Source organism: Corvus cornix, chromosome 3 (assembly GCF_000738735.6).
Source record: "Corvus cornix cornix isolate S_Up_H32 chromosome 3, ASM73873v5, whole genome shotgun sequence".
NCBI classification, from domain to species: Eukaryota; Metazoa; Chordata; class Aves; order Passeriformes; family Corvidae; genus Corvus; species Corvus cornix.
Genome location: NC_047056.1, coordinates 39,602,930 through 39,628,361, shown reverse-complemented (window position 1 = coordinate 39,628,361; position 25,432 = coordinate 39,602,930). Strand labels below are relative to the sequence as shown.

At 40.7% G+C, this 25,432-nt stretch overlaps 1 protein-coding gene across 3 annotated transcripts in view; it reads left to right on the top strand.

Annotated features, from left to right (window-relative positions):
* The window catches only part of RPS6KA2 (ribosomal protein S6 kinase A2), a 283,173-nt gene that overhangs the window by 184,428 nt on the left and 73,313 nt on the right, over positions 1-25,432 (top strand). For all 3 annotated transcript variants that reach the window (XM_039569566.1, XM_019281323.3, XM_010391626.4), the window contains 3 exons: positions 3,156-3,237; positions 24,113-24,193; positions 24,984-25,063. In XM_039569566.1, coding sequence (XP_039425500.1) covers positions 3,156-3,237; positions 24,113-24,193; positions 24,984-25,063 — 243 coding nt within the window. The remainder of the gene's footprint in view (positions 1-3,155; positions 3,238-24,112; positions 24,194-24,983; positions 25,064-25,432) is intronic.

Here is a 25,432-nt window from a genome sequence, read left to right as displayed (position 1 = left end):
TAAGCTATATTTATCAGTCAAGAGTATTTATCAACTTCCTGGTTATTCTAGAATTATATTGATATTAAATCTATTAGAAGTTCCCTGAGATGAGAGGTATCAAGAAAGTTAACATTTAATACCAAGCCTCGAGCTCAATAATTTCTTCAGAGCACAGTGTATTTAAGTTTTAAATATTAAATGAATCATTTAAAGCAAACAGCTCAAAATTAGGTTTACTGTGTGACTCAGTGTAAGAAGGAGAAGAACAGGAGAAGGAAACATCTTTCACAAAAGTAACAGAGGCAGAATGGTCAGTTTTCATATTCAGGCAGTAAAGATTTTAGAAATGGTTCACTGGCTACCTTAGATTGTATTGATGTATTTTCAGTATTGCATGAGTTGGCCTTCTAGCCTTAAGCATTTTATAAGCAAAATGCCTGGTCTCTGCAACCACTCCCCAAAAGGAGGTCTGATTTCTGGGGCATCAGGGTGAGTGTGGACAGTGTACCTGTCTGGAGCTGCGTGTGATTACTTCCCATATGTTATGTGAGAAAGATCAGTAATTACCCCAGAGCAGCAAAGACACAGGGGAGAGAGGTCTGCTCTGTGTTTCTTATGCAGTCCCCAACCCTGTACATTTTCATCTCCGTGATATTTGAGCTAATGGTTCAAATCCATGCCTCTGGGGATGCAAACCATTAGGTTTTCAAGTTGTTCACGCAAGGCCTAAATAATTTCTCGCAGGATTAGAGATGATGTCTTTGGTGTTAGAGGGAGTGCCTCCAACACTCTTGTGCTGCAGAGCACTTGCTTATTAGCTTTTTAGACCAGGTTTTGGATGATGCACCAATTGTTCCAGCTAAGGGAGTTTTGCTAGTTCAGGTGTTAATAACCTGAGGTGTTTGCAAACATATCAAACTAGAAAATTGAAAGTCATGCTCAGCCACATGCACATTCTCTTCTGGCAAACTGGTATAGTACAGCTAATATAACCTGTCAAGTAAGCATTTCAGGGCTACTTGGTGGTTTCAAGAACCTTTAAGAATAATCAGAAGGATGACATCATTTTTAAATACAATGCATTTTCATTTGTTCTGTTCCTTTCTGGCTTGGTGGTTATTTTGATGTCCTCTGAAAAAGAACACCGTGTTCTTGACTCATCTCTTTTGGAGGGAATGCAGACGAATGCCCTATCCCATGCTACAGTGAACAGCTGACTAGTGACTAGTAATGTAAATTGATAATTTTGCTTATTACAGCAACATGGGTATTAAAGGCTTTGCAAGATTATATAGCAGACCAGATATTTCAAGAACTGCAGCCTGATATTTCTGCAGATGCAGCATGCTGTGCTGTTCTGTGTGCAGTGCTGCTGAAAACCATTACCTTAAGGGTTTGGGTTTTTGGTTTTTTGGGATAAAGAATCCATAAATGTTTTTAAAGAATAATAATACAGCTGAAAATCTAGTGTCTGGACAAGCTTACTTTTGACTTTCTCCTCCTTTTCAATGTAATACAAAAATTAAATCTTTTACTTGACGTGGATAGAAAAATATCCCAACTTTCCTCTGTAAACTTCTAAATGAATTGACTTTCTGTTAATTCTGGAGCAGCTGAGCTTAATTTATCATGAATAGTAACAAAAACACTTCAGAAAATATTATGTTTTCCTGTTGCATCCAGTTTTCATCATTTTTTCCTACAGTTGTGAGCACTGGAGGTATTTGTATGTTCATCAGCCTAGGAAGCAGGAGCTGGGAGCAAGCAACGTGTGCCAAAGCTCGTCAGGTCAGGGCTGCTCAGCTGAGGAACTGTGTGTATCTCCTGTGCACAGGAAACATCTTGAGAGGGGAAAAAACCTATCAGATAATGTCATAGAAGTGTTGCAGCTGTGATGCTGTCAGATGTAAGAGTCCTGGTGAAGTTGTTCAGAGAGAATTTACCTTTTTGTTTTCCAGCTTCTGTACCTGCTTGATAAAAGTTGTTCTCCCTTCCCACAAACCTTTCCTCAAAGGGTTTTGAGAAAATCTAATCTGTTTACAGGTTGGAGTTTCTTTAGGAGGAAGAATCTTTCAACTTGCAAAAATTGTGCTAGAAACATACTTCCTCCTTCCTTTATTTTGGCTTTTTATATTTTAGGTTGAGACAGTTAACAAAGCTGTGTGGTTCCTGAATAGGCAATTAATAAAATAATTGCCATTGAATTTTTAATCCAACTAGACATTCATTAGTTACATAATTTCACTTATTCTTTGTTAATTCAGATATTAATAAGTATATGCTGTGTATGTGGGGACTATATTTTTATTTCCACATTTGGCTGTACTTGAGTTTCTGTCCAGTAACACAAGTGCTGAAATAAAAAAAAAAAAAAGAAGACACACTGCTGCCTGGTACTTCTGACCTCAGCAGATAGATAGTGTGTCCAGCTAAAAGATTTGTTTATTTTATTTTCAAATATTAAAACACTGAAAGTCTTACAAAGACCAAACCTAACCACTGATTCCTTTGTTCACTACCCCTCCAGCGCTCAGGTGCACTCAGGGGCAGATAAGAAATATTTGCATGTAGTAAAACAAAAAGAGTACAACTTTAGCTACAAACTTTATTTTATTTTAATTAAAAATTTACACTTTCAGAAGATGAAGCATAGGAGACTGTAACAGGGAAAATTGTCTTTTTTATAATAACAACAGATTTTCAGCTGTATGAACTTTCTGCTTCAGCTGCATCTTAGGCAAGTTGCTAATCATGACTTATAGCATAAATGGCACCAAATTGATTTTTTTCTTTAATTTAATTGATGGCAATAATTTTAAGACACAGCACATTCCTAGACACAAATGAGACATAATTTTTTTTTTCATGTAAAGCTGGTCAGAATAGGAAGAGATATGTGCACACTGATTCTAACTTTTCACCCATCTTTAACTGAATGTATAAGGTCAATTAATTATGTTGAAAATGGATTTTTTTGTGAGGTGGTAAAGGCTTAAAACTGAAAATCTCCAGAGCTAGCTCAACCAATTGCAGGTGAAATAGATACGAAATGCTTTCAGCTAGTAATTTTCATTACAATTCGTGAACTATAGTATCTATTTCCCTGTCAAATGCAGTAAGTCTTGTAAGTAGAAATTCAGTACTCATCTATACAAAACATTTTCTTTTTACAGGTATTTCTAGTCAGGAAGATAAAAGGATCTGATGCAGGCCAGCTTTATGCCATGAAGGTACTTAAGAAGGCAACTCTGAAAGGTAAGGATTGGGACAGTGGCTCCAGTCTCTATTTCTGTGCTACATAGTAATTTATTTTTCTTGCTGTTTTTTACATTGTTGCTGCCTTGCAGTATATGAATGCATAAACATGTCTCTGTCATCCTCCAAAATTCTGCCTCGCTGTAAGTGAATGTTCTAAAAAGAACTTAAACCAAAATATGTTACCTATGCTGTGTGAGAGCAGGAAAGCAGAGATCTGCAGCTTCCCAGCTGCATGCTTGCTTTCTTTTCTTAGTGTTATTTTTAGGACTTCTATTTGGTATATATGAATTTCTGTTGAAGTGTCACTATCTTTCTGTTGCTGAAGTAAATAAGGATATTGCTGAAGTAAAACCTGGCTCCTACTGGGCAGAATGGCCTTCCCAGCTGGTGCTTCTCACTGTGTGCCTTAAAAACCATGGGAACATGTTTTCAAGTGTGAGGAGTCATTCTTAGATGGTTGAGATCATGCTGTTTCCTAGCTCATGGGCTGTAGGAGGCTAGGGCCAAATGAATGATGTTCAAAGCTGGTCATTCTCTTCTGGGGCCACAGCCTGCTACAGACAAAAAAAAAATTTCTAGTCAAGCCCAGGACTTAAAAGCAAAGAGAGTTAAGTTCAGTCTTAGTTGAAGTCCTTACTGGTTGACCCTCCACAGAGTAAGGAGGATGCAATCATCTTCTTGTTTCCCTGACCCAGCACTGTTCTGTTCTTTCCCTCAAAAGCCTGACACTTTTTGCAGATAAGGGGGAGACCGTTCATTTTGTCTGGAGCAGATGTTTTGCTTTGTCTCAGATAGTGTGGGTTTCTGCAATGCAGTGTCGTGTCTAAATTTTTGTCATAACGTGAAGAGTAATTGTTAAGTGACCAGATAGTTCTGGTCACTTAAAAATCCAGACTTCTATAGCATGCCTTGCTTTTGGGGAACCAAAATACGAATAAAGCTACCAGTAATTGCAAGGTAGAGCTACTGCAGGTGGTGGCAAGCAGAGCCAGCACCTCTTCTGAGTAGTGGCCAAAATGGGGAACGGGCACACCAGGCATTTAGACAGTCCTTTCCCCTAAGAAAGCCTTTTCAGGGACATGTTAGCTTGAAGCAATGCTGGCGTGCTTATCTTTTTGTTTGGAATCTAAATGAGAGTGTTTGTTCTAGCAGAACAGCCTAGTGTAAATAAACACTTAAATAGTATTGTGCCTAAGACATGCAAAGTAATAGGTCAGGCCTGTGTGCATAACGTGTATGACAGAGTGATTCTCTGACTTCTCAACCAACAGCAGGACCGTGAAATGCCCAAACTGAGCTGAACTCAATTGCCAGAGTCTTCCCCATGAGAGAAAGTCATCTCCTGATGGTGTCTGAGCAAGGTCTGTGTAACCCCTCAGACATCAGAATGTACCAGAAACTTATTTCTTTCTTTCAACAACCCAGAATTTTTTTACCAAAAGAAAAAACTGGGTATTCCCTCTTTTTCTGTAGAACTCTGAGAAGTGTTTAGCAGGAAGAGCTCTGGAGAGGGGGAGGGTTTCTTTTGCATCCCCAAACAGGATACCGTTACTTAATATTTGATGGCAAAATATGTAACATTAGATTCCACTGTAAAAGACCTGTATTGTGGCAGTATTTCAGGAAGTCTCAAAATTTAGATGGCGATTTTAAAGTACCCAAAGTGTTCCATCAAGTTCCTATTCTGTCAAGAGCAGGCACCTCTTCGCAGTTCTGTGGTTCTTTATAGCACAGAAAGGCTGTTTATTGTTTTCTCAAGTGTGGGCCACAAGATCCAAAAATAGAGGCTACTCTGTGATTTTGTTGGATTGTATCCCTTTCCCATTCAGACTACTTACCCCTCTGACTGCTAGCTCTGGATTTCCCATTAATCTCAAGATAACCAGCACAGGGGTAGGAGCTAATTTGTCCACACCACTTTCTACAAATAAGTTAAACCTGACAGCTGTTTAACTCAAAGTACAAAAATAAAGACAGAACCCCATTGGCACGGGGCAACTGAGACGAGCAGCAAGGAGGATTGCTGTCGGTAAGCTTCCATGTAACTTTTGGCACAGAGATGATTTCTCTGACAGCTTAATTTCATCTTTTAAGTGAGAGTGCTGAATTGTTGCTGACTACCTACACTCAAAAAGGCTGGAAGTCACTCCAGTGTGAAGTATTTATTAGCACGTCAAGCAGTGGGAGCAAAGCTACAGGTACGTGTTAGTGCTGCATTCAGCATTTGCTGACAAAAGGCACGCTACAAGTTACATTTCGGAATGATTTTTCTTTCTGCACTCTGCACAAGTACCACATGGAGCAGGAAAGTCAGAGCTCTCTGTGCCAATGCCACTGACATGGCCAGACAGCCCTAAATGTTATTGCAGTTAATTTCTTGAGTGAAACAAGTTTGCAAAATATGTAAATGGAGAAGTCAGAGAGAAAATAAAAGAAGATGGGAGAGAAAAGCTGGTTTCTTTTCTGGATTAGTCTGAAGAAATAAAACCTGGATAAATAAGACTCCTTCAGGAGTGGTGGTACTTGCTCTGAAGAACAGCCATAATAGGTCCTGTTGAGGGGTTTACTATCCTGGGAGCCTGACTGTGGCTGTGGCTGGCTGGTAATGTTTAGGAAGAAGCAGAAGTACAAAATGGTGCTTTCTCCAGTGAGTCTGCTGCCTCCTGTCCCTTTCCAGGGTAGTTGCCCCTTGTTAGCATGATCCGAACTTCACCAACAGCAAAGGTTAGTTATAAGAAGGGTACAGCAAGCAGCAGCAGAACTCTTCAAGCATTTACAGTTCAAAAATTGTTTTTGATACAAAAGAGACTTTGTAGATCAATCACATGTGTAGATTTCAGCTTGAAAAAGATATGTTAATCAGCAGACCCTTCCTGCTGTGAAGGGAAAATTAGGCTCCAGAATATTCCAGTTTAGACTGTAAAAGTTTGCAGAGGCACATGCTGTACACATGAATTTTTGTGAAAATGAAATTAATCTTAAGCTCATGAAGGTTTATTTTAAACATAGAGATATCGGAATAAGCAGCTGTAACAGCATGGATCCTTGAAAGTGAAAAAGCCACTGTTACTTTTTGTTGTAGATGAGAGCATCACACATACGTTTCTTTCCTTTCTGCCTCATTTCCCTTTTTGGGAGCTTGTGGGTATCTGATTTTAAAGCAGAAAGCTCTCTGAAGAAACTAGTTAAGTGTTTCATTCTAATTACTGACTTTAAGAAAACCTTGTTCAAAATGTTTAAGGATGTTATGTGTGGTAGGTGCCAGATACGGAATACATCAGATTGAAGGCTGCATGTATGTGTAACTCTAAGTTATCTCTCTTTCAAATGCTGTATATTAAACTACAGTACCTTAATAGCTTAATTTGAAAATATAAATCCTTTTCAGGCATCTAGGTGCTCAAAGATATTTAGGCATTTAAATACCTTCCGGGAGTGACACTTTTGCCTTTCAGAATGCCATTAAATAATACACTTAAAATACAATCTTAAAATGTTGCTTTCATGTCTTTGTTATACTGTACTTTTTCTTTAAAATCAGATTTTTAGATAGAAAGTTGAAAGATAATAAATTTTATCTATATGTTTAAAAGCTTACAGAGATATATCAGCAAATCTCTACTGCCCACTCTGAATACATTGTAAATCTGAGGGAACCAGAAATAGACCAGGGAGTGTTTATTCTGTGTGTATGTGTGTCTGGTATTCACCAGCAAAGTTGGAACAGAGGGACATGGCAAGCTAATTGTTTTGATTCATTCAGTATTTCTCTTGAGGTGTCTCAGGCTCCATCAGCTTTACTGAATGTGCTTCAGGATTCCATGATCAAGAGTTGTTCGGATTGGTTATGGTGTAAGCCTCATTAAACACCCATGAAATGCCCATAAATCCCCAGCAGGTTGCTGTGCCAGAATCTAAGGGAGCTTGAAAATCAAAGACCCATTCCTCCAGCAGCCGTGCAATCTGAGAGAAAGTGGCATGAAGCTGTAATTCACTGCCGTAATGCTTATGAATTTTATAAATATTACAGTGATGAGGTAGCAAGGGTTATGTGATGGATCATGAGGACACTGTTTGCAGCTGCCCATCTGGTTGGCAATGGGCTGTGTAAGTCTTAGCACTGGAAGCCATTTGACCCTGAGAATGCAATCTACCTTTTTCTTCTTAAGGGGTTTAGAAATGATAATCTGTTTTGTCAAAACCTCTGCAGTGCTTTGCAGCTTATGATCCCCTCAGTTTAAGCCAGCAGGCTTAAGTGTTTGCTGATGTGTGATGGTTATAGGTGCAGTAGGCCATGAGAGCAGCTTTAGTGACTCACTGAGAGCTTGAGTGTTCTCATGGATCGATGATGTTAAATATACCCTAAATTGAACAACTAACTTAGATGTCACCAGGTGAAGTGTGATTTCTATCTAAACCACTGATAAAATTGTAGTAGTGGTTTCCCTGATTGGACACCAACCAAAATGGCTTCTTCTGTTTTCCTCTGTATGTGACTCAGTTTCCCTGTAACAACTGTGATGTTTAGATATCAGATACAGAAGTCCAGTGGTTTCCCTCTGGTTTGAAGGGAATAAAACTCCAACAAAATGAGAAACTGTAGACAATATTAACCTATAAAGCAGGACTCAGAAAGAGTCTTCACCTCAGGTAAAGCTAACTCTGTTGTTCCGAGTTTTTCAAGGTGTCTTTTTCTATTTTGTTCAGTCCTTGTGTTTGGTGAGAGGCCCTGGTACTCATCCAAGTTCACTATTTAAATTTTGGTTTATTATCTTTTCTTAAGGTATTCTGCTATATTTTTTATGTTTTCTTAGGCCTCTTATTACCTGCTTCTGAAAATTTCACCAGGGAAGTCCTGTCCACAGGACAGTCCAGACCCCACAGCAGAGGTACCCTTGCCCTGCAGTTTGGAGGAAAAGTTGTGTGCTCTGCATCCTTGGAGCTGCTGCTTATGCACGGCTTCTTTAGTCTGAGAATTGTAACCCTCCAAATGTCAGGGCTCTGAGCTCAAAAACCCACCCATTGCTGGACCTGGAAGTGCCCTTAAAGATCCAGCTGAGACATAGACTCACCCCTCTCCACCAATAGCCATACACTAATTATTCAGTCTTGGAAGGAAATAGCAACTTCTGTGTGCACAAACACTAAAATATTTTGTTCCTCTGTATATTTCCCAGTGGTTCTAAAATGCAAAAATCAGCCTAGTCAGTACGTGCTGAACCAGGCAGCAGTGCTCTTGGGTCACCATCTGGACCTGGCCCATTCACATGCACATTTTGTCTGGGGTAGGAGTCAAGAAGTGCTGTGGAACGTGCCAACCTTCCTAACAGTTTAGGAGAAAATTGGATTTAGTAGCGTTCACCTGAGGAAGCAGAGCTTTCTTTCCTCTGTGGGAGTTTTGAAAATGAAACCAAGAAGGTCTTCAACAACTAGTGCTTGGGCTGTGTTTTTACAGTGGCTTTGCAAAGTTATTTGCATCAGACCACCTTTTCCTTCCTCCCCTAAAAAGTCAGCTTGCCTAGGGCTTGCCTTCTGAAGGAGGAAAGGGTACAGTATGCAAGAGAGAGCTCACTTACACTGATTCTAATGGGCTGTGGAGAATAAGGTGTTTTTGTATTATAAGGAAAATGAGCTGTGTTTAGGCAACTCATTATGTGTCAGTAAATATTATAGAAAGTCCTAGCCTGCATATACAGCAGACTGGACAGGTCAAAAAAACAGCGAAAAGCCTTTCTGGAAGTTTGTTTTTATAGCATTTGTTGAAGTGTTCGTTGAGATTGTAGCTTCTGGGTTAGATACTTAATACTCCTTAGTGATTCTGTACAGTGTTTGGGTTCAGATTTGGATGAGAAGGGAAAACTTTTGCATATAAATATAAACAGAACACACATCACTTAAAGATTTCATTATCTGTTTTATTCAAACCATGTGGGAGTTTGCATTCTATGAAGTCCTGATTAAATTATAGTGCCTTCATAATGCCAAGTGCATTGTGAAGATTCTGTTAGGAGGCAAAAAAATTCCCACTGCTAAGACATTAAAGAAATGAACACTGGATATTAAAATGCTCTCTATTTTGTAGCAAGGGAACATTTTGGCTCATTTGTTTTTACACAAAAACCTGTTGTTCCTTATGGAGATTTCCTAAGTGCAAAAGAAAATTCAGCTTTCTCTTTGTGAAAATGTTGGCTGTTGAGTTCTGTATAGGGCTCAGAGAGGGGTGGCGAAGTTGGTGAAGGGTCTGGAGCACAAGTCCTATGAGGAGTGGCTGAGGGAGCTGGGGTTTTTTAGCCTGGAGAAAAGGAGGTTCAGGGGTGACCTTATCACTCTCTACATCCCCCTGAAAGGTAGTGAGGGGTTGGCCTCTTCCCAGCAACTAGTGATAGGATGAGAGGACAGTCTTAATCTGCACTTGAGGAGGTTTAGGTTTGACATGAGGAAGAATTTCTTCACAGAAAAACACTGGATGTGGCACTGAGTGCCATGGTCTAGTTGACAAGGTGGTGTTCAGTCATAGGTTGGACTCTGTGATCTCAGAGGTCTTTTCCAACCTGATTGATTCTGTGATTCTGATCAAACTGCTGCTCACGTTGCTGAACAGCAGGCTCTTCCTGTTGCCCGAAGCAGGGCAGAATTAAGTCATCTTTGCCTAAATATAGGTAAAAAATTAAAATCAACTTCCCTCTCTTTCTCCCTGTCATCCAAACAGACTGATTCACATAGGAACACACACTTCTGTGCTTGTCATTTCTGCTGCAGGTAAATGCAGCAATATTGCCCAGTCCTTTCCTGTCCACACATCTCTTCCAGTGTAACTCTGCTGTTACAATAATATCAAATTATAGCTCCCTGCATAGTTGTATGTTCATTTGGAAAGCAGCTTCAGCCACTTAGTATGCTGCTGCCTGAAATAGCTTTGTTTTATTCTCCCCAAAGAGCACACAGGACGGGACTCACAAGCAAACTCCAGCTTTCTTGAGCAGTTCAGCAGCAGAAACTGTGGAGGGAGCCCTAGCATCCAACAGCATTGGTGCTTGGCTTTGACGGAGCTTTTGAAGGAACTCTTCCAGTCATCTCCCTTTGCTGTGCCTGGGTTTGCCAAGCACACAGGCAAAGTTCCCTCCTGATGAAACTCACTCAGGAGCCCACCCAGTGCCCTCCAGCCTCTCGTGGCCATTCGGGTCATGGCTCCAAAGTGCGACAAAATGTGTGAGGCCACCTCAGGTCCCAGCACCCACCCCACTGTTGTTTGCCATGGATTGGAACCACACTGCTTATTAGTGCACCCACAGGTTTATGCCAAAGTTTCAGACTTTGCTATGAAGATATGGAGTGCACCTGTGTTCACGTTTTTCACAAGGTATACCACAGAACTGTCTTAAATTTTTCCATTTTTTTGCTAGGCTAAAGTGCCCCCGCCCTTGACTTCTAATCCTTGAGCAGTTCCATGGGCTTTAGCAGCATCTGAGTGTTGCATTATTCAGGTTTTCATGTGATGACTCTCTAGAGAGCACAAAGGTGATTCAAATCTGAAGTCAAAGAAAGCGCTGAAAAAACCTGCTGAATTCTTTGGCAGAAAATATATGTTCTTTACCTGTGATCAAATTATACAAGCTTGTTCTAAGTGTTTGTTAAGTCACTCTTCTGTCAGTAAAATACATAAAGAGTGACTTTTTTAAATATAAAAACCTCCAGCAGCTCATGCAGGTTGCATTTGAAATGCCCCCTGGCTATTCCAGGCACTAAAGGAATGGTAGCTGGGGGTTTTTTTTTGGGAATGAATAGTTCATCATACTCATGGCTGTTCTGATAGTAGAAAGCAATTTTTCAAATCATCTTATAATTTTCAGTCAATTTGCCATCTGCCTCTTTAAAGCTTCAATTGATCCTGTGTACTTGCCATGGTGAATAAGTAGCAATGGAGACACTTGAAACTGCAGCTCCTGTAGGTACCACTGTTAAAAGGTTTTCAGACCCAAAATCATCCTTCAAACTATGCATCAAAGACTTGATCAAGAGTTTCACTATGGCTTGCTTTCCCTTGGATTATTCTTTTTATCATATTCATTGCATTGTATATCTAATGACAGATATTTGCAGTTACTCCCAAATTGGTTATGGTTTTACAGAAAAGACCACATTCAATATTTTTTATTGTCGAGTAGCAGATTGCTGTTAATTGCTTTTGCTGTAGATTCAGGAATGGAGAGACTACACGGACACTTGTTCCGAAGGCACAAGTGAAATGTTTATCCTGTTTGAAAATGTGATGCAATTCCATTTTGTCGTGGGAAAACTCCTTTTACCAGGAAAGGACTGAGAGGTACAATGGCCTTTGTGAGCCCTCACACCCCTCATCAACACTATCTGGAAAGCAGAGAGAGGGGAAAAAACCCACAGTTTAATTTAATTGGAACAGCTCTATGAAAACTGACAGGAAGCTTCAGCTAAAACAATGAGTCCAAATTGAGACTGTCACTGCTGGTCATGTACAGTGCTCTGCCTGGGCTAAGAACGTGAGAGTGAGGACTAGCTGATCTTCAGGACAGTCACAGAGGCTCAGTCATTGTGCTTTGGAAACCTAGCTCGTGTCCTTGCCTGGATCTGTGCCAAGTAAACCCACTGGTGTGGTACTCTGGGAGGGTACCCTGTGCCTTGCACTGCTACTGAGGCATCATCTGGAAGGCACCTGAAGAAGTCCCTTGGCCCACCTCTGACATAGGGGGGGTACAGTGATGCTTTTGTGTCATTCCTCACAGAGGGAGGAGTGCCTAACTTGTTCTTAGGCTGTCTCTATCACTCTGTTGTTACAAAATGCTTCCTAGCATCTGTCCAGTATCTGCCTGGCCACAGCTGATGCTGTTAATTCATCTCCTCTCCATCAACAACAGTTTCCTCTTTGCGGTTTTCTTCCACATCTTGAAGTTTGTTAGTTTAGCTTCCATCTTCTGTAGTCTGAGAATCTTTTATGTTCCTTTCCTTCTTCAGGGTTCATTTTTCCTAGATACTCATTTGTTCTAGTTTGAAAACAAACCAGTGGGAGGCACTAAGTCAGAATAACAATTTAATGGGGAAATTAAAGAAAAGGAAAAAAAAAAAAAAAAGAAGAGAACACTGGTTCAAACTGACAGAGTCAAGATACAACCTGACTCCCTGTTGTAGCAGTCTAGTAGAATGGTGGCTGCAGTCCTCTGAAGCAGTGATCCTGTAGAAAAAGGGGCCGCTCTTTCTCAGGAGGTCCAGTGGTGGCTATGTAGCTCCTGTCCTCTGGAAATCCAGTGGGAAGGGTTGTCTCTGGTGTTCAGTCTCAGATTATATCCACGATGGGATGCTTGGTTCCTCCCTCTGCGTGGAGCATCTCACAATGGGGTAATGAGTCATGAGGCCAAGTGTTGATTAGGCTCATTAACAGAAGATAGTCCGGAGGGAGTTATCTCTGAGTCATGGGGCAGGACAATGATGGGCCATTAACAGCAAGATAGTCTGGGGGGAGGAGGCAAGGAAACACTGCCCCACCTGATTTCAACGGCTGATGGGGATGGTAATAGAATACACTGCAACCCAGGACATCATTTTAGAAGATGTAGTTATACACCAGGTAAGTGAGAGGTGACATTATCTGCTCTGGCTGTATGTCCTACCTCTCAGGTCCTCTGTGAGTGCTTTGTTATGACAGAGTAGTAGAGCTACCCCTGCTCTACCACAAAGATTATTGAAAATTCAAGGGGTGTAGTTGAACTGATAGAAATGTCTTGCTGCAAAGACAGCAGAGTGGTCATATTGTCGAGATGTTGAACGTTTATTCCTTTGGAGAATCCCATTCAGAGAAAGTTCCTCGATGGATTTGTAAAATGGTGTGATTCTTGGGATGTCCTGTGCAAGGCCAGGAGTTGGTCTCGATGATCCTGATAGGTCCCTTCCAGCTCAGCATATTCTATGAGTCCATGATTCTATGAGGATTTCTGGAAGGTGGTTGCCTGCGGCTGTCAACCTCCATTCCCCCTCTCCCATGTGTTTAGTTTAAGAATTAAGCACATTATCAGTGGACAGGATGTACCCAGGCTAGTCGGGCTTTAACAGTGACAACAAAATACTGGTTACTGGTTTATCTTCCCTGCTGCCTTTTTTCTTCTGCCTCTCTGGCTGGTGTCCGATAAGCCAAATGGAAGATCATGTGAAGATCTACTTTTCTGATTTTTTTTTTGTCTTAGTCTTGAGGCTTGAAATTTTTTGTGTTTTGTTTGTCTTGCACTGTCTTGAAGGAGCTTTGTAGGCTTTGTGTTTGCTCTGAATGCTTCTAATTTTATGAAGCCCACTGCCAAAAGAGAGAAGCTGTTGCTGGCGACCCATCCAGTCAGCCGTGCAGCACGTGACTGAACTCTGAAAGTCTTTTAATCCTGCCTGATGTCCAAGAGCTTGCTGTTGGTACCACAAGGCTGCGAATTACGGGAAGAAAAAAATTGGTCTTTTGGCAAATACAGGCTCAGATGCTTTTAGTCTTCATCTCCTTTGAATTATATCGTGTAGTCTGTTCTTTCATGAACAGGCTGTGTCTAGCATAGGAGCTGGTACCTCAGTTTAGGAATTACAAAACTTTGGCTGTGCTCACGTTTCCGCTGCCAGTCTGCTGCGTGAACACAAACCAGCTACCCTTACTGCTGCTCCTCTGCTCAATCTCCATATCTGTAATGCTGACCTAATTATGCCTGCTCTTCAGCAGTGTTCACTGCCCTTTGGAGGAGTAATACTCAGATATTCATGGAGATGTTATTAACACCCCTCCCCAAGTAACTGCAACCTACTGCATTATGGAATGTAATGGCTAAAGATTCCAAATGAAGAAATTGTTAGGAAATGTCTCTTCTGTATAATGCATTGATTATTTGAAATAATCAGAACTATAAATCAGTTCTGCTTTTGAATAAATTTATAGCAAATATAAATTTGTATTTATATAAAATATAAAATATATATGTATTTATATAAATTTATAGTGGAAAGCTAAACTGAAAATAAAATAGCTAAATATCCCTGGGATTTTTAACCTCCGTGATGGACTCTGCAAGTCTTTGGCTGTGGTACAAATCCATTATCTATATGACAAGCATTTGTTTGTTCTGTTCACTGAATAAGTTGCATCATTTGTAACATCCAGTATAATTGCCATTTAACCAAGTTCAGCTGCCTGCAACTGCAGTGCATTTATAGTTGGTTGGAAACCAAATTCGTAAGCATCCTCTGGGAGTTGCATCCAACTGCTTTTATTGGTTCCCATAACACAGCAGAAAAATCTTACTTCCTTTCAAGCATGAGGACAGATTAACAGTGAGGTCAACGCTGTCACTTGATGCCATTTTAATTCAGAGTGACAGCAGAGGATAGGGGTCAGTTGTACTGGTGATGGTTTTCCTCACAGCACTGCAGTTGGGTTGCTTGTAAACCTTCACCAAACAGCTGGCTAGCAACTGCTGTTCACAACTGCTCTGGGAGGCGTGCTAGCACTTAGCTGGTTCTCTGTAAAAGTTAGATGGCACAACGTGTGAGACTACCATCTGGGATCTGTTGAAACAGAAGCAAAATTATTCTCTGTTTTCACACTCTTCATGTCGGTCACACATGTCAGTTTCAGCTTCCTCGTGGCTGTGGCATTTGCTCCAGGATGGAGGTTTTGATGATGTTTGAAGAGAGACCAGCAATCAGCATCAATGACAGCCTCTCCTTTCCATTTTCTCTACATTTTCTATCTGCATGTGATAGCAATTGAAACACTCAAAAGGTTTCCATGGCACAGTAATTTAACTGACATTTTCTCAGCAGCAGTAGATAATTTTTGTAAATTTGGGCAAAGCCTGAGTTGATCAGACAATTGTACTATGTCCCTGGTCTTTGTTTGGGCTATGACATAGTTGCCTTTGAGTGGGAATTGTCTTCATCAACAGTGTAAACTCAGAATAAACTTTTCTGCTGAAAGGGAGCCTACATTTCCTCTTTTTCTGTTTTGCTCGTCTCCTTCTATTTATATTCTCTTCTTTCCTTTTACTTTGATAAATAAGTATTTGTCCTACATTTTGATATCCTTTAAATATTAATCTTCTATATAGGTTTTGTCAATGCTTATCTGTTCCAATTTGGTTCCATTATGGATATAATAAGCTCTGCAATGTAAAATGTCAATGTCATACAGCTAGGTACTATCTTGACCTTTGTATATTATCATAAGAAAGAAATATTTTCAAGTGTACATTTAGAAGTACTGGTTTGTATTTTTGTTTTTACATGGTATTCCCTGCATTTGGGTCACCTTTACCACCTATTTCTGTCTCTTCAAAAATTTTCCTCATAAAGGGAAAAGAATGGGCTTGTTCCCCCTCTCTTGTTTTGTTGAGGAGACCAGCCAGTGGTCAACAGCTCCAGTGAGCCCCTAGGATGAGATTTCTGTGCAGAAGACAGTTTCTTAAGCAACAGATTTTTACCTTGGTACCAAGGAAAAAAGGACACACTTCCTAGACCATCCCACTAAATGCACAGCCTTCATTTAGTTGCCTTTCCAACCTACTGAAATCTGGACACCCTCTTGTCCAGAAACCCCACAGCTGAGTCCTCAGGTGAGATGATGCCCCGCAGATTCCCAAGGGCCCCTTTCTAGGGCAGAGGAAAGCTACCATCCCCTGAGTCAGCAGGCCTGGTGTGTGTGGAGCCAAGGGAAAGGCAATAGGAAAGGCACCACCTCAGTGGAGGTCCAGCAAGAGAGAGGGCCACAAATCATGGGCAGCAATTGCTCCAGGTGTCATTTTGAGGGAAGGCCTGAGCTTAGTGGCGTATGGGAGACAGGGCCAGAACTAATCTTCTCTGCAACTTGAGGAAGCAGGTGATAGCTGCCTGCCAGTCTGTCCAGAACGTCCTCCCACCTCCTCCCACCTCTTTCTGCTTGGGACTGCAGAGGGGGCTGCGAGGGAGTAGGGATGCTCAGCTCCCATGTGGGCAGAGGGGGTGCTCGGTCAGCAGTAGAGCTGTTCAGCCCTGCAGCCGGTGCAAGGAGTGGAAGGAATTTTACATGTGGCTAAGTGTGAGACTGATGGAGCAAAAACAAGGTGCCCAAGATGTAAGACTTGACTATGCTGGATGAGATTTGCCAATGTCATAGGACTCCTTACATGCATCTTCATTAAAAATATGCGGAACCCTGCCGTGCCGTTATCACAGATGTGTGTTTAATTTACTATAGAGAGTTTACCACGTGAGAGGTTTTGGGAGAGCTTTTTCACAAGCAGCACAAAGCAAGCAACTTCCAAAGCAAAGTTTTGAGGAAGGACAGTTTGCACTGTGTGTGTGAGGAGTATGATTTGCTAGCAGGCACTGGAAGGACTGTCACAGGGCTGGTGGTCACAGGGCTGGGTGGCCCCAGAGGGGGGCTGCATTACCCCTGTGCCTTACCCACAGCTTTCACCTGTGGGGTAATAGTCTTAGACATCAAAGTTTCTTGATAAGGCTATCTGAGACTGCAGAATTAAAAGCACTGTGTGGAAACTAAACTGCTCATGGTTATTCTTCACAGGGTTTTCAAGTTCACTCCCAGTATGAATTTTTGGTTTCTGATATTTTTTCCACTTTGCTGGAATGTTCTGATATAATGCTATGGGCATTAATCCTGCTACAAATGCTGTGTTTCAGACAGCCGTCCAAACACTTGTGCATAATAATAAAATCTAGATTTTTATTTTTTAAGATGTCCTTCGTTGAGGTGGAGTCACTGCAGCAAAGTAGCACATAGTGAAAAATGCAGTCTCATTCCCCTGCAGTCAGGGCAGGCTGGTGTCTTACTAAATAGCTATTTAACTTTTTCTGTTCAGTTTTGTTTTAAAATGTGTCAGTAAGAAGGTTCCAATCCCAACCCATTACTCTGCTCTGTAGGGGTTCATGTGATTACAGTTTGTCCAACGTAGCCTATATTTCTTCTTTGTCTGTTTCACTTATCTCCTCTATTTATATTAATTTCTTTCCTTTTATTTTGATAAATAAGTCTTCTTTTTCCTTCATGTTTATATCCTTTAAATATTTATCTGCTCTCCTCCTGTTTGCCTGTAGTCATTGCTCAGTACCGTTTATGTTTAGCTTTTGGCAGTTACTCAGTAACATAGGGAAAAAACCCAAGATTTCCTTTTTGGTTAGGTATTCTTTTAGATCTCAAGCAGCTACGTATATTTTCAGAACTGTATATAGGGACTGAGATGTAGATGGTGAGATCCTATTAATGTCAACAACGGTTTTACTATTGACTGTTTTAGGGCCATGATTTCACCCAGAAATTCTCTGAACTTAGTCATATATCCACAATGCTCCCTATACGGTAGTGGAGTCCAGGCTGAAAACCAATTCACAATTATTTGAGGACTGTGTTTCTCTTCTCAAAGGAGAAAACAATAAATCAGCCTTTTTTCATTGTTGTTGTTGTTTTCCGTGTGACCAAGGCTTGCTGATTGCAAAGCTTTAATGAACGTCTTGATAACGACGAAAGACTGGGCTTTTTCTTATGCTCTGGTTTAGGAAATGACCTTGCTTTGACTTCACACCCTGCTTGCTGATGGGACTGGAGGCTTCTTCAATGACAGACAGCCGTCTCACAGATGCTTTTCACTTTTATGAGGCGAACACATCAGCAGAGCTATATTAAGTATGTCTGCATCACATGTCAGGTCCTGGGCAAAGCAGAAATTTGCTTTGTCTGAATGTTGACAGTAAACACCACAATTTTACTGAACAATTTAAATTCTGAATTCCTGTCTGTTTTGTGTGCAGGTAGCATGGAGGGCTAGGTTACGGATAACCTGATAAACCTCATCCTATGTGGTTTACAAATAGAAACTGTCTCAGAGCTTTATACCTCCTAAATGAAGTGTGTCCTCAGTGTTGGATAAGCCACTATCCCAGCTTCCTCAGTGATGCCTTAAATATACTAGGTATTTGTTTCAGAAACCAAAATGTTTGCAATCCAGTATCTGAAACGCTCATCCAAAAAATGATGTTAGAACAAGTAAGTTTGTACTGGCTCTGTGTTTACCACATCCAAGCAGCCTAATGGAAGGAGTGTTTAGAGTGAGAAGTCGGCATAGTGCAGTTGTGGTCAGGACAGCTTAGGGAGAATGTTAACATTTGCCTCCTGTCCTTTGACCAAACCCATCCAAACCCTCCCATCTGAGAAGTGCACCTCTCACTGTCCAGCCACTGCCTCACGTTACCCATATCAGAACTAAGCTGGTAAACTCCAATTAGGACAATTGCAAAAACATTACCTCATAACTTTGTATGTTTACCCTAAACCTGGAAGATATAGGGGTTCTCTTTTAAAACTTCCTGGTGGGGTTTTTTATTATTCCATCTTCTGACTTTACGTTACAACTGATAAAGAAAAGACTGAGTTTCTGATAGAGTGTCTATCCACAGGAACAAGGCTGCTGAGGGAAATTTTGCTTGACAAAATATCAGTATTAAGGATTTCAGCAGAATTATTTGGTTTGATTGTGTACATTTGAAAAAATATTTTATAGTTGTACATTATAATTAGTGTTAAGAAAGAGGAGATTAAAAAAAATAAAACCCTTAACAAAGAGTATTTTGATGCAGCCAAAACAATTTTTCTCAATTTAATTTTGGCAAAATTTGCCAAATTTAAGCTTTTTGTTCCAGTTTAGAGAAAAAAAAACCCACAGCAAAAACACCTTTGAAAATACTCAAAATTACAAGTTTCAAACAGGTCTACAGAAAACATTTACTAGGATTACTTCAGTCTATGAATAAAACTGCCCTGGTGGCAAATGACAGCATCCCAGAACATACACTCTACACAGAGAGGAAATACCACGTTTCCTCTCCTTCCAGGAATTCTCACTTAATATTTCATAAAAGATTATTGGTCTCATCCTTAAACATCTGAGCTGGACCAGGCAGAAGGTTTCATACCATGCCATTAAACAAAATAGTAGGGGCTCATGTAACAAAAGAGAAGGGACTTGGCTGGGCTTTAAATCACTCTCACACAGGGGCACTTTGCCCTGAGTTGGTGTGCCAAGAACTCCTTGGGAAGATCCTGCACCACCCTCACCCCCTCTCACCTCTGCCAGGCTTTGTAAGTGAATCAGTAATTGCTCAAAGATTGTGAAGGAGAGGAAATGCCCCTTTCGGTACAACTGGGTGTTTAGACCTGGAGAGACTAAATAAAGGGAGCTTTTTTTTTTTTCCTGTAGAAGGCTGGCATAAGAGGGAATATCTTTGCATTTTCACTCCTGAGCCAGTGTTCACTCCGCATACTTTTCAAACATAAAAGCTGTATTTTTGCCTTTGATGATATGTTGCCGAAAGTATTTGTGATGAATACCAAAGCACAGACAGCTTTCACACTTCCAGAGTAAAGTGATGCATAAACTTTATTCAGCCCTCCCTGAAAAAGCCCCCAAACAGGTGTGTTTTCAGAGCAAAGAGCAGCAGTGGTTGATTAAACCATGCTGGGCTTCAAGCTTAAAAGGCAAGCAGTGAAACTAATTACCCTGAGAGACCCAGCAGTTCCTGGATGTCTGGATCATCTCCATCTCAAGCAGGACAAGAAAAAAATAACTTCTTCATTGCTTCTGTTGGCTTAGCAACATCTCAATAGCAAAACACAAGGCAGACACTCATTTGATGCTGGAATGCTCCATGGATAGGAAATAGGAATCTTGGTGCTGCCTCTTTGCAGCTGCATGTGAGTTAGCCAGCACTGCAGCAGGGCAGGAGCTGCAAAGGAAAAAGGGTGTCCCAGGAGATACAAGAGAAGTTTGATGGAAAAAGTTCATCCCTCTTTAGACTGTGTTTAAGAGTAGGACTGAGGACTATATGTCCTGGTCATCTTTCCTGTATTGGTTTCTTGCAGGCTGGAACTAAATTTGAAATACCTATTTTGTGTGGGGAGAAAAGGCCAACTGTCCCATAAATGTTTTAAACAAATTTTCTTTATTGCAAAACTATATGAAACCAGTTTCTTCCTTCAGGTCATCATAATTTCCAGAGCTACTGATGAATAGTGTTTACTGGGACCTCTGAATTCTAAGGCCAGCCCTCTTATTCATTTGTCATTTTGAAATTATGCCTATTCCTAGAGCATAGGTAATTACTGCCTGTCAGTAAGAATTAGTACTGAAAGTGTTGTTATTGCCTGCAGTAGTAGTAATAATAATAAAAAATAGTTACAACTCTATTCAACTGAAGCAAATGAAATATAGGAGCATGTTGCACTCAAATTCAAGAAACAAATACTTTATTGATGATTTCACAGGATATCACATCCACTAAGGTAAATAAATTTAAATCAAACATATGCTTTACATAAAAAGAAGAAAGTTCCAGGTGCAACTCTGCAGAGGTGTTGAAGACTTTCAGTTTTGCACAAGTTGTGAACAGATGTATTTCCAGCTGTAGGGTTTGGACTTTTAGAGGAAGTTCCCTTCCAGCAGATGGCCGCTTTTCTTTTCTCTTCATCGAGCTGTTTAATGAGTCTGGTTTCAATGAATTTAGTTAGAACTGATTTATGCAATTGTGAGGGGTGTAGATCTGACTTTGCTGGTGATGTACATCACCACAGGATTTGGCTTACTGGATGCCATTTCACATCCTCAGCTCACAGACCTCAGTGGGGAATGGTTTCACCTGGGAGCTATGCATAAGCACATCTGTGGATGTTCAGTTGGTCTAGTTCTACTTAAAAATACACAAAAATTGAAATTTCACCTCTGCATAAGGACATGAGATTTATGTGATCATCTGGCTGGTTTGTCAGTCAGTACTTCTCTAATGATGGGGTTGAACCCAGCAGCTAATTTCAGCCAAAAATCTAAAACACACTTAATCTCCTGCAGTGTCTGTGGATTTTTTCAGTCAAGAAGAGAGATACAAATTGATGTCCCAGTGAGGAAACAGCAGGAGGTCACAGCTGCCAGGGGCTCCATCGGGTAGGGAGGAGGCGACTGCGCAGCACCTTCAGCTCACCAGGCTGTTCCCTACTGGGCAAGGGTATGAGGAAAACATGAGAAGAGCTCAGATTACTGCTCTGAGGATTTATTTTCAGCTGAGTTCTTATGTCCTAGAACCCGTGTTTGCTCCTGACAAGTCCCATGTGATTTTTTTTTTTAAATAACATCAGACTTCAGCACTCTTCTTTAATTCTCTCTGTTAGAAAATTGAGCAGAGGTAGTTCAGAGGGATATTGCAAGATTTAATTAACTTTTACAAACAGAGAGAATAATGAATAGGTGATAAAGACTGTAAATGGAAGTTCAATACTAAAGTGTAGTATTGATTTAGAGACATCTGTCATTTCGAATCTCAACATCGGAGCATCAAGGCTACTTTAAAATACAAACAAGCAAAGGGAAGTCTTTGATTTCTTTAAAGCTAGATGTGTTGTTTCATGTAAAAAGGAAAAAAAAAGGGAGGGGGGAGGGTTGGAGGTAAAATGACCTGCTTCAGACCCTGGACTCCTAAAACCCAGTCTACATTCTTACTGATTTTTCAAAGTGCCTTTCTACAAAGAAGCGTCTCCTGTTCTGTAGGTCTGGATTTTTACCTTTGCTGCAGCAGCGTAGGGCTGAGTGGTAAAACTCTGGTATAATGGCTCTTTCCCCATCTCTAAAAGGTTCCCTATTTCCGGCCACAGAGGATCTTTCTTTCAGAAGAATAGCCTTCACAACATTATATGCATTTCAAAAGAAAAGCACATGAAGTCCCCATGTGACATTACTGGTATACATCTACATTCAATGTGTCAAAAGGACACTTTTCTGTTTTTTCTTTGTGTTGTAATAATGCTCTGCTGATGAAGGTGCAACATGAAAGGCTGCTCTTTAGAGGATTTGAGTTTAGTACTGTGTGGAACAAAACCACAGTAATGCAAATAGTACTTCTAAGCAGAACTATTGAAGCGAGACTATGATCACTTTTAGATAGCCTGTATTTCTCCATATCTCAGGTAATTAGGCACCCCACAAGTACTTTGCGTGTGGGGTCCTGGGCTGGCCCAGGCCATATGAGGACAGCAGGGCCCAGACAGGGACAATCTGAGGTGCTGCTGAGCCTCCAGCTTCATGAGCCTGATTTCTGCTCCCAAAAGACAGGTTTTCAAAAAGGAAGCGTAGCCCCGTAGTGCAGGTTATGAGTGGTTACAGGGCCATGACTGGAGAATGAGATGTGTTCTGTGGTGATATCACCTTATCTATAATTTTGGTGTGCCTCCTCTGTGCATGTGGGGAGAAGGGTGGCTTGGCACCCTGGCAGGTCCACACCCTGGAACCCCCACAGCAGCAAGCAGGGCACAAGGCATGGGGCTTTGGCAAAGCACTGGGCTGCACACCTGGGCCTTTCCTTGTTGAGAGGTTAAAATGATGGGTGGAGGAGGGTGTGCTGCTGTTCTGACAGCCTCTTCTCACACCTGTGCAGTGCAAATGCAGGTAGGCACTTTCTTGGGCTACCTAACCAGGCTTAATGGGAAATGTCCCATGTAGAGTGCCCAGCAATGCCCACATATCCAACAGGAATTCCCACCTGGGATCATCACTGATGGACAGCACACAAAATGGTCTGTCTTCACAGAGGTTAAGCATTTTGTGAGTGTATGATGCGTGATTTTTACTTGTGGGATGAGATTACAACTCCGCAATTCCCTTTGTTTTGAATTTATCTACAAGGTAGCTTAGGTTGAATGAGCTAGTAAAGCTTACGTCAGTACTGGCCTAAGTAAAGCATCAAAATAGCAAGAAATCCAAGTATGTCACCAGTGCTATTTAAGGTTTTCAGATCAGCTGCTTTGGACCTATTTCTGTGCATCAATTTTTGAAGTACAGCAATAGACGGAGGTTTTGTTATGATATGTTCCTTCCTTGGGTGCTGAGAGTACTCGGCTTCTGAGCAGCTCTACAACACATGCCTCCAATGACAGAATCTGACTGAGATCTCAGGCTTTGCTACCTAAAATAGTTTCATAATATCTCTTGTAGATGCTTTTGTCTGAAAAGTGTATTGGCATTGTGAAAAGACAGAAGAAAATATCAATACTTTTAATAAAATAGTGATTGAAAAATGGATCTTTAGAATCAAGATTTGATTACATGGGGACTTGAATCCTCAGTGTCTGAATATTCTGCTGAATGGCTTTGGTATGAAATCTTCAGCACTAATTTTGTTTAGCTTGAACTCAGCTCACCTCTGAAATTATGATTTCCCTTTCTCTCTATTCATCTCAACCAAAAAAAGTATTTTTCTCACTGCTGTCACACAATAAACTTATCTCTACATATAAAAAGAATTATGTACTATTTTTATTTGGAATTTTTATTTATTACTGATTTCTTGGGTGGCTTATTGGAAGTTTTGAATATTTTATATATACATCACTTCCAGAAAGTGCTATTCAGTGATACGTCATAGACGCTGCTAGCATCAGCAAAATACAATAAATTAATTTGCGTGACATTAGTCTGACTTGCTCTGGGACTGGTACATTCTGTTTCATCTTAAATGAAGTAAAGTTATTAATTTTGTGTAGTTTTCATTTTCACATTAGCATTCTCTTCTGTGAAGTGTAATTGCCTTCCTGTTATTTGTAATACTGTAGTCATTTTAGTTAGGGCAGCTCACCATAGAGAGAGGCTCAGGGCCTTCCTGGAGAATTTACTACACAGACCAGACAGTCAGAAACAGAGGACATGAGTGGTCTGATTTGCTTAAGGTCATATAAGCCATCAGCAGAGCGAGAATCAGGATCCAGTTTGCCAAACCTTATTCCAGTACTGTATCCAGCGACCATGCTGCCTCTTAGTATGTCACTGTTCTTATTGTTCTTTCTTTATAGTTCGGGATCGGGTACGATCTAAAATGGAGAGAGATATTTTGGCAGAAGTCAACCATCCTTTCATAGTCAAGCTTCATTATGGTAACTATAATAAGATATAATTTGTGCTTTTTCTTAAATTGGTTGGGGAACTGTGACTAGATGTGTTAAACTTTCGTACAGATACCCTCTGCCTACTTATGACTCTGTTTCTAACAAAGTCGTAGAGGCAACCTGTGTGAAATTCTTCATTTATGCTAAAGGAGAAATTCAGTATTTGTAAGTTTTATCCATTCCTCCATCAAAATAAATTTGTCATAAAGTCTGATGTTGTAGGTAGTGCTGGTGGGGTAACTGGTGAGTTTACGTATGCCAACCCTTTACCCACTGTAAGGTATCATTTAGAAAGACAGAGGATTTAAATAAAAGCTGGTTTTAATAATCAGTACCAGTCTAAATTTGCATATGTGTGTACATGAATGTGGTGTCTTGCTGGAGCTGCCTCCCCCATTATTACTGTAACAGGTGTTCTGAGGACATTTGAGTGTGTGGGCTCTCCTCTCACACAAGCATGGGAACAACTCTCTATGCTTCGCTCCCGGTGACTCCAGATACCTTGTGGAGTGGGAAACACTGTTAATTCATAGGTGCTTAGCACAGAAATGAAGGTATTAGTAATGCACTGTTGTCTCTCAACTGACGCTACTTTTCCCCATAATCTAAGCTCAATTGCTAAGTTCTAGACAGAAATAATTTTTTTTTTTGGTTCTCAAAGTTTTAAAATGACAGTGAAGCAATGGCATGAATGATATACTGCTAGTCAACAAGACTTACTTGTTGGGGACTTCAGTTTGATTCAAACTTCCAACATCTCCTTCCTTTTCTAATGCAGCATTTCAAACAGAGGGAAAGTTGTATCTAATACTAGATTTCCTACGGGGAGGGGACCTTTTCACCAGACTCTCCAAAGAGGTAAGCTGATCGATCTTCAACTGAGAAATTAAAGACTGTCTTGGATTTTCAGAACTCAGATTGAGTTGGTGGGAATGAAAAATGGCCTTGGGAATAGTCCTATGTGTATGTAATAGAGCTATCTCATTTTGCATGGTTAAGTGGGTTCTTAATAACTGTATTTGAATTATGCTATAGGTAATGCAGCAGATACCATGTAGGCATCACTGCCAGAGAAAACTGCACCACTGCTAAGCCATTCCCGTAGCAAAGTAGCCCCAGACTCATTGTTTTCAAAATAAGTCTTGGATGTGATGAGAAACGGTCTGAGTAATCAATCCCCAATACATTTTGCCCTTGGGATGAACACAGAACCACTGGAAAAACACA